Genomic DNA, 9,827 nt, shown 5'->3' with positions numbered 1-9,827 from the left:
GACCCCCCCCCCAGGAGCCGTGTCCCGTCATTCCACTCCTACTCACCCAACGCGTTCTCATCTCTCTCTCTCAATCTCTGTCTCTCTCTCTCTGTCTCTCTCTCCCCTTCCTCCCCGCCCCTCTTCATTACAGAGAATGCTGACAGTGGCATGAGCTGCCCGAGTCAGCGGCCTCACTCTCTCTCTCTCTTACACACACACACACACACACACACACCTCCGACTCTCGCTCTCATTTACACACACACACACGCTTTACTACTCCAGGCATATATCCTTAGATCTGTCATCTGGCTCTGAGGGGAAACGTGTTCCAGAGATATGAACCGAGCCCCCCCTCCACCCCCACCCCCCACCCCCCACCCCATCCATGGCCGACGGCGACACGCGTCCGTGCCCCGCCTGCAGCACCGGCCGGGTCAGGGCGCGGACGCGGGGAACGCGGCGCCTCCCCGGCCGAGGCGCGTCCCGTGGAGGACCCCTGACCCGCGCGTGGCGGTCAGGGGCGGTCGTCAGGACGTCAGCCGGCGTCGCCGGCCTGCCGCGCGCCGCGCGCCCTGGTCCCTTTGTCGTCGTCCGTCATCCGTTATGCGCCCACATATATCCGCGGGTGTCGTTGATGTGACGATTGGCTGAGGGCCGTGCCTTCCAGTGGAACTAGGCGCCGGTAGGGCTCGAGCGCACCAGAACACAGCCCAGGACACAGCCCAGGACACAGCCCAGGACACAGCCCAGGACACAGCCCAGAACACAGCCCAGGACACAGCCCAGAACACAACCCAGGACACAGCCCAGGACACAACACGCCCACTGCTGAGAAAGCACCCTGGAGAGAGTCTAACAATGAAGAAATGGATGAGAGAGACAGAAGGAGAGAGAGAGACACAGAGAGACAGAAGGAGAGAGAGAGACACAGAGAGACAGAAGAAGAGAGAGAGACACAGAGAGACAGAAGGAGAGAGAGAGACACAGAGAGACAGAAGGAGAGAGAGAGACACAGAGAGACAGAAGGAGAGAGAGAGACACAGAGAGACAGAAGGAGAGAGAGAGACACAGAGAGACAGAAGGAGAGAGAGACAGGAGAGAGAGACACAGAGAGACAGAAGGAGAGAGAGACAGGAGAGAGAGACACAGAGAGACAGAAGGAGAGAGAGACAGGAGAGAGAGACACAGAGAGACAGAAGGAGAGAGAGAGACACAGAGAGACAGAAGGAGAGAGAGACAGGAGAGAGAGACACACAGAGACAGAAGGAGAGAGAGACAGGAGAGAGAGACACAGAGAGACAGAAGGAGAGAGAGACTGAAGGGGAGAGAGGGGGGGAGCTATACCCTCCGAGCTCCGAGCTTTTAATCTGCATGGATAGAGGCAGGCAGGCCACACACACGCCGCTCACATACTGAATGTGTACACACACGCATGCTCCGTAAACACACTGAACACAGACTCACACACAGTCTGCTCATGGACACGTAAAACTCACAAACAAGTTCACTTACATACACACACACACACACACATACTCACACACGTGCACACACACACACAGGCCCAGTGAGGCGAGCATACTGACTGTGAACACCGAGTGATCACCTGCATACGGAGCACACGGACTGAATGTGCACACACACACAGTCCTGCACACGCAGTCTTACACACACACACAGTCTTGCACACGCACAGTCTTACACACACTGTCTTGCACACGCACAGTCTTACACACACACACAGTCTTGCACACACACACACACAGTCTTGCACACGCACTCATACTGGATGTGCACACACACACATTCTTACAGACACACACCCCCTCTGCACTCATACAAGCATTCACACAATGGATACACGCAATCAATGTACACACACGCAGTCTACACAAACACACTGTTCTGCACATATTGAATCCACCTCACGGAAGCTGAATTGGTTTGATGGCAGGCATAGTTTTGTTGAATGGACACATGCGTGGGCACTCAGGATCATTTCCTTTACTCACACGCATTTCCATCTCTAACAGAGCAGGGATGCAATACAATGGAATACACGCATACACACACAGACACACATTTAGAACATCCGTACACAGATGCATTTAATACACGCACACACATGCACACATCTACCATCAGAGCCCTATGGGAGCGATACACTGGAGTGTCACACCCATTTATCGGTTTGCGACGCAAATGTCACTTCAATGGGGACCACCCTGACGTCTCAGCTAAAGCGCTGTGACAAGTTCAGGGGCTTATGCCTCCCTTCCACTGTCATCAAAGTACCGCGGTCGTATTCTTTGTTCTGTCTAAATGGTCGCCTAGGCTCCAGCGTCTATCAGAACACATCCCTCACCATCCATGGTTAATGTGAGGCGACGTGCGCAATCCAATAGGGTAGACCCCCGCATGCAGCCTTTACACTCTCACACACACACACACACCAGCTCGCGCATGCACACACACGCTCACAAACACACTTGCTCATGTATATGCACACACACTCTCACGCATAAACAAAAACGCAAATGAAAACGCACGTGTGTCCTCGTGCTCAGATGTGTGTGTGCACGTGTATGTGTTTTGGGATTGGGTGGTTTGTGTGTGTCCATGCGTGTGTGTGATCGTGTTTCAAACACGCCAGCCGCTGTGACACGCTGGTTTGAACGGCGGACAACCCCAGATATGATGGACCCCTCTCTTCTTCACCAGCCTCGTGAAGGTTCCGGTCATTTCCGGAGTCTCTTTACATGGGGGGGGGTGCGGCCTAAATGACCAGAGAGGAGATTTAGACTTGTTTCCTGTCACGGCCATTCGCCCATTCCAGCCCGTTGGCCAATAACAGAACCACAGATAAACACGTTTCATCCATCCAGGGTAAACGGCTGTCACAGAGCCGCTCAGCCAGAGCGCAGCATCTGCAGATAAGAACGGCCATGTTTCTTTTTTTTTACGTTGCGAGGTGGCATCCTTTGATCGAGCAACGTCCGGACGGTGCTCGTGTGTGTGTTTTTTGTGCGCGGGTGTGCAGTGTGTGCGATGCAGAGATTATGGCCCCATTTCCATGATAAGGGCCTGCTTTTAGAGAGCGGGTGCGGCGTGTGGTGTCGTCGGGATAGAGACGGGCATGTGAAAGGATTACGCCATTACCGAGACCTGGGCATTAGCACTCACCTCAGGAGAGGGGGAGATGGAGAGAGGGAGCGAGAGAGCGAGAGGATGAGAGAGGAAAAACATGAGGGGGGGGGGGGGGGGAAACATGCGGAAGGAGATCAAAACGGGAGCGACGAGAGGGCAAAAAGGAGGGAGAGGAGAAAGAGCGAGGGATGAGGAAGAGGGAGCAATGCGAGGGAAAAGGGCACGGAGAGATGGAGAAAACCAGAGAAGAAGAAGAAATAGGCTTTGTTTCATCGGTGGAGGTTGAAGTAAAGAACAAAAATAGATGGCTGTAATTAAAGGACCCTCCCCCCCCCCCCAAAAAAAGGGATGAGATTTGAAAGGAAGAGAAGGAGCATTTGATAGCGCGCCCGTAAACAAGAGAGTGCATTAGCAAACAAAAGCATGAAAGACTGCGTCTATGAAGGGATTGTTGGGAAAGGATAGAGAGAGATGCGGGGGAAACGAAGGAAAATGGGGAAGATTGCACTCAATCAGAAGAAAATACTACCATAATGGAGGAGTGGAAGAGATGCCTCATTCGTTCACAACAAAACCAAACAAAAACTGATGGAGAAAAGGACCAATAGGAGGGAGGGAAGGATACAAATTGAGGAAGTTACTGGAAGAGATGGAAGAAAGATGAGATGGATGCAGTGGGACAGGTGGAAGACATACCAAAAGTGAGTAGAGACTGGAGAAAGAGGGGGAAAGAGACGGTGGCTGAGAAAGAGGACCGGTTGTTATGCTCTCAACCTCGTTTCTCCCTGTGAATTGATTCAGGGATCCCACACACACACACACACACACACACACACACACACACACACAGAACCTCCATCGATCGAATTGGAAGGCCTGTCTGTACCTGAGTTGGCCTCTACTTTATGAGTTAGGTACCCCACCCCACCCCTCCACACTCACCCACCCACTCAACACACACACCGTCAGACACACACACACACACACCATCCTCCATCCTAATGTTTTATAGCCCACCTCGGTGTTGCCCTTGAGTGTGCTAGAGTCAGCCCTGTATCATTCTGAAGCTGCAGCATCTACACTGGAGCGAATGGACACTCATTCTCTTAAAGGGACTCTAACAACCTGCCCTACAAGCCTCTCAAAGGGACTGTAAACCTACAGGTCACTGTACAGCTGTATAGGTGATTTGTAGTTCTGGCTTTGACATGGAGGCTGAACTACAACTACCACAGCCCAGAGCTAATGTATATATAGTGGCGGCATGGATGTGGGAGAGTGTAAAGATGAGGTTACTTACGTTGTAAACGAAGGTCATGATCCCAGTAAATCACCAGTCAGCTATGACGACTCCGACCAATACTGTACAGAGGTACGGAAAGCGTCTCTATGGTGACACTCCACTTGGATAGAGTGACAACCGGAACGTCAGCTTTTCTCTCGTGGTTGCATTGCGGACCGGTGTGTGTGTGTGTGGGTGTTGAGGGGCGGGGGGGGGAGTTATATATTTTTTTAGTCAGGAACAAAAATATGATTAATAAATGTTTGTAAATGTCAACTCTCCGACCGTGGTTCGAGTGTAGCTGGGCTGGTACCGTGGTGGAGCTGCCCGCTCCCTGGGCCGTGTGTGGAGAGCTGCTGTCAGGTGAGGTGGGGGCAGCGCCGCGCTGCGCTGAGCGAGGGGGCCTGGCACGCCAGATGTTGGGCTTTGACACAGTCTGCCCGCGTGGCAACGCGCCCACGCCACCCTGGCACATCGTTAACTAGGACACGCATCGACGACCCTCTCTCTCTCTCTGTCTGTCTGTCTCTGTCTCTCTCTCTCTCTCTCTCTCTCTCTCTCTCTCTCTCTCTCTCTCTCTCTCTCTCTTCCTCCCTCGGTCTCTCTGTCACGGTATCTTCCTCTGTCACTCTATCTATCTGCCAAATCAGTGTGTGAAGATGTGCTTATCTCTCTTCTGTTTCTCCCGCTTCTCTCTTTGTCTCATCTCTCTCTCTCTGTCGCTATCTTCGTCTCCCTCAGTTTTTTTTTGGGGGGGGGGGGGGGAGAGTGGCAGCTCTTCATCCGTTGCCATGGATCCAGGGCTTGTTTAATCCTCTAAGGTCAGGGAGAACACCAATCAGGAGCCAATGCCATGCGTGCTTCCAAATGGTGACCGTGGCAACAAATAAATCTGTCCACGCCAATCAACCAACGTCGAGCGGTCATTGGCAAACGCCTGTGCTTTGATTAGCCAATAGGGCTCTCGCAATTAGTGTCATTGCCCCTGCCGTTGGCTGGTCGATGGAGGCTTCTAAATGGTCGGAGCGAATCGCCATGGGGATTAGGAAGGGTCAGAAAGCTATTAGAATGCCGAGGCTAGATCCGTGACAGAGCCTGTCCCTAGGAATGGAGAACGGGTCTCACCCATTCTCTTTGTATGTCGTACAGCCATGACCCTTTGATCAATGCTTGACGTTTCTGCCGGGTAGGTCTTGACCTACCCTGTTACATAACAAACAATGAACCCTTTTGGTGTTTCCACATTTGGAATGATTGGAGTCTGCTTGTGTGGAACACCAGACAGTACCACATACCACAACCTAATTGGACTCTGGAAGGTCTCAAATTGGGTCTGAATGGACAATAGGGCCCCCCCTCCCCGGAGCTCCAAGCTGAACTAGAGGTTAAAGTGCTAACGTTTTTTTGGTGTTGAGCAACTGAACTTCTCCACTGCTTCTGTTAAGAGATGGATGTTTTATCCAGTAGGTGTGTCTGTATGATCAAACTTTTATTAGCGTCACAGTTAATCTTCTCTTGACTTTAATGGCCTGTCAGGATCTTTTGGCAGCTCACTCTATTAAAGTTATTAGTCAATGTTCTTTGTTTATGGCTTTTGGAAGGGAACACCTTTTATGTCACCAACCGTCTTGTGTCAGAGAAGGTGGCCTTGTTAGTGCCCTTATATGGTTGTGTAGTCTTTCGTGTGTCCCCTGGTCACATGTTCTTGAAGACCATGTCAGACCGCGCACACACACACAGGCACTCGTGCCCGGACGGCGAACTGACGTGCGCACACGTTCACACATGCGCAGGGCACTGACATGTACGAAGGTGCAATGGTGAGGTCACACCCTTCCATATAGACCAGGTGCTATGTCTGCTGCGAATGTGAGGGTGTGTCAGGATGTGCGTGAGTGTGTGTGAACGCGTGTGTATGCGAGAGAGTGTGTGTGTGTGTGTGTGTGTGTGTGCGCGTCTGCTCAAGGTCAGCCTATTCCCAGCACATTCTGTTTCTCTAGTTGAAGTTCTCTCATGCTTTTCTAAAAAGCAGGGGGCTGTTTCTCACTCCCTCCAGCATACCGCTGCTGTCACCCCTGGCCTCCACACACACACCCGGAGTGGGTCCAGGCATCCTGGAGGGCCACTCCACACACACACACACACACACTCTCCACACACACACACACACACACACACACTCCACAAGTAGCTCCAGTCAGGCTGCAGCTTGCAGAAAATGGAGCAGCAGGTATTTACCTACTTGTCTAAAGATGATAATGACCACCTCTCTCTCTCTCTCTCCTGGACCCTGGTCAAGGACTGCTGGAGATGAGAGGGACCCAGTTTGGGGTCCTCGTGGATCTCCAATGCAGAGCGTAAGGGCCTTTAGAATAGCCTCTGTCCCCTCCAGATCAAATAGAAACCTTGGTACTGTGTTGGCAGCAGATCACCGATTGCATGCCGTAGCATTTTGATACGATATAGGATATGTATATCAACGATGTGATATCAAATGTCTTCCTCGTTTCTCCCTCCTACTCAGTGAGTTTGTACCGACTCAACATCTTCCAAACTAATATTACCATTATTGTGTGTGTGTGTGTGTGTGTGTGTGAGAGAGAGAGAGAGAAGCAGATATTAGTGGGCACCATCAGCAGAACAGGGGAGAAGATGATGCTTGCTCTTCCCTGAAGGGCATAGTCTGGGTACACACACACACACACAGTGGTTCAGCTGGCCAAACTGAGCCGGACTCCCAACTCGTCCTTCTCTAATCCTTTTTTCTCTCTCTCACTTTTCCCACTTTTCTTGCCTTTCCTCCCTTACACCTGTCTTATCTCACCCTTACACTTCTCTCTCTCCTCCCTCCCTCCCCCTCTCTCTCTCTCCTCCCTCCCTCCCTCCCTCCCCCTCTCTCTCTCTCCTCCCTCCCTCCCCCCGTCCTTCATTCTCCACGCTTCTCGTCACGACTTGTTTAAATTCTCTTCAAAGGCTTCACTCACCGAGACCCTGCCTCCTCTATTCTCCTCTTCTCTCCCTCTCTCCGTTCTCTCCCACCCACCATATCTGATTGGTTCAGTAGCTGAACGCTCCTTCTCTCCTTCCCTGTCTCCCTCTTTCCCTCCTCGGCTCTCTGTTCCCTCACTCTTCATCGCTGTCTTTCTCTTCTGTCACTGGTGTAATCCCCCCCCCCCCTTTCTGTTCGATCAGTTTTTCAGTGACCTGCTCCTTTTGCCGCCTTTCAGTTATTCTCTTCTTCCTCCTTCTCTCTCTCCCTTCCTCCTGCGGGCCTCCCCTCCCTCTCACGCTTTCCCTCTTTCTTTTTTCCGGCTTTGACAGGAGCTGGTGCCAAGGCAGCTGTGCAGGGAAGGATTAGAGAGAGGGAGAGAGGGAGGGCGAGGGACATAGACGAGCAAGAGAGGAAAACTGAGAGAGAGGGAGAGCGAGGGAGGGTGAGGGACATAGATGAGCAAGAGAGGAAAACTGAGAGAGAGAGAGAGAGAGAGAGGGAGGGCGAGGGACATAGACGAGCAAGAGAGGAAAACTGAGAGAGAGGGAGAGCGAGGGAGGGTGAGGGACATAGATGAGCAAGAGAGGAAAACTGAGAGAGAGAGAGAGAGAGAGAGAGAGAGAGAGAGAGAGGGAGGGCGAGGGACATAGACGAGCAACAGAGGAAAACTGAGAGAGAGAGATTCTGGAAGGCTGGCGGGGACAGAGGGCTACTCCAATGAGCGAGGGAGCGTGGAGGAGAGGAGGTCTATTTAGAGGGCTCAGGTGGCGGGCGCGGAGAGGATGGCGACTGGTAATGGGTGATGGCCCAACCACTGGAGCCAGCACCTGCCTCCCCTAGAGCCTGCACCCTCTCTCTCTCCCCCCCTCCTTCTCTCACCCACTCAATCCCTCTCTCTCTCCTTTTCTCACTCTGTCCCAATCCCTCTCTCCCTCTCTCCCTCTCTCCCTCACTCTCTCTTTCTCTTTCCTTCAGCTCCTCCGTAACAATTACCATGGCCTTATCCCTCTAAGGCACTCCTCTCCATAATATCAGACCTTTTTAATCCTCCTCTACCCGCCAGACACTCTTCTGTGGAAAGACTGCATAGGACCTAGAGAGAGGAGTGGGGACACAGACACACACACACACACACAGTCTTGTGGGGTGGTGGAGGTGAGCGAGGCCTCAGTAATACCCGTGTGCACAGGCCTGTTTCAGCGCTGGGCGTTAGAGAAGAGCGCCTCGCAGAATAATGAAGAACCGGATGAAGGGAGAGGGAGCCAGAGAGAGAGGGAGAGAGAGGTAAAGGAGAGTAGGACGGGGGAGGTCTAAAAATAGACTGAAACCCTGGCTTCCTTCTCTAACCGGCTTTTGCAAAGTCACATTTGCCCCCAGCTTCACATTTCTCCTCAAGTGATGCATGTGCCCCTTTCTCTCCCTCTCTCTCTCCCCCTCTCTCTTTCTCTCCCCCTCTCTCTCTCCCCCTCTCTCTTTCCCTCCCCCTCTCTCTCTCCACGCACAGACACATTCTCTGTTCTAGAATGAGAGAATAAATCCCATTGGTCACAATAGCTGTTAGGACCAATGCTCATGTCTATTGACCAGAGTTGCTCTTCCTGGATACCAGTCTGGGCAACACAACGTCACATACAGTATCTGTACAGTCGTGTTGCTGTGGTTTGTTTTTCGTGTGTGGCTGGTCTCTCCAGCCTCTCAAGGCTTGCTGGTCTCTCCAGAGTAGCTGGTCTCTCCAGCCTCTCCAGGCTTGCTGGTCTCTCCAGAGTAGCTGGTCTCTCCAGACCAGTGTGCGTGTGCGTATGGGTACGTGGATGCGAATGTGTATTGGTTTGTGTGTGTGTGTGACAAAGCTCGAAGCTGTGTCTGTAGAGTGGAATGGACACACACACACACACACACACACAGCACTCAGCCTGTTGAGAGAAAACATAACAAAGATAGCTTTCAGGAAAAACTCACAAAAAACCTTCATGTCCTTTCAAACTTTTAGGAACAGTGTGTATGGATGCAATCATGGACAGGCAAAGGCTTTCAGTGGAAAAATAGCCACGCACAAACGCACAACTTCCTCTCTCACACACACAGCCTCCCCAGTCGAGTTAAGGACTGCGGTTGACTCTGTGACACTTAAGCCAACACCAACGCACGGGAGAGGAGAGACTACAAACTCTCCTATCATGGTAGATCTTTCCTCGTCTTCCTCCCGTTCTCCTCCATCCTCCCTCCATCCCGCTCCCTCCATCCCGCTCCCTCCATCCCGCTCCCTCCATCCCGTTCCCTCCATCCCGCTCCCTCCATCCCTCTCCCTCCATCCCTCTCCCTCCATCCCTCTCCCTCCATCCCTCTCCCTCCATCCGTCTCCCTCCATCCCTCTCCCTCCAGCCCTCTCCCTCCATCCATCCGTCTCCCTCCATCCGTCTC

At 52.4% G+C, this 9,827-nt stretch overlaps 1 protein-coding gene across 1 annotated transcript in view; it reads left to right on the top strand.

Moving 5' to 3' along the window:
* Positions 1-321: 321 nt before the first annotated feature.
* The window catches only part of nlgn2a (neuroligin 2a), a 32,337-nt gene continuing 22,831 nt past the window's right edge, over positions 322-9,827 (top strand). Inside the window, exon 1 of the mRNA XM_062449976.1 lies at positions 322-511. Coding sequence (XP_062305960.1) covers positions 322-511 — 190 coding nt within the window. The remainder of the gene's footprint in view (positions 512-9,827) is intronic.

The sequence above is a fragment of the Osmerus eperlanus genome, chromosome 23, assembly GCF_963692335.1.
Source record: "Osmerus eperlanus chromosome 23, fOsmEpe2.1, whole genome shotgun sequence".
Classification (NCBI taxonomy): Eukaryota; Metazoa; Chordata; class Actinopteri; order Osmeriformes; family Osmeridae; genus Osmerus; species Osmerus eperlanus.
The sequence above is the reverse complement of the archived record's forward strand: the minus strand, read 5'-3'. Positions and strand labels throughout refer to the sequence as shown.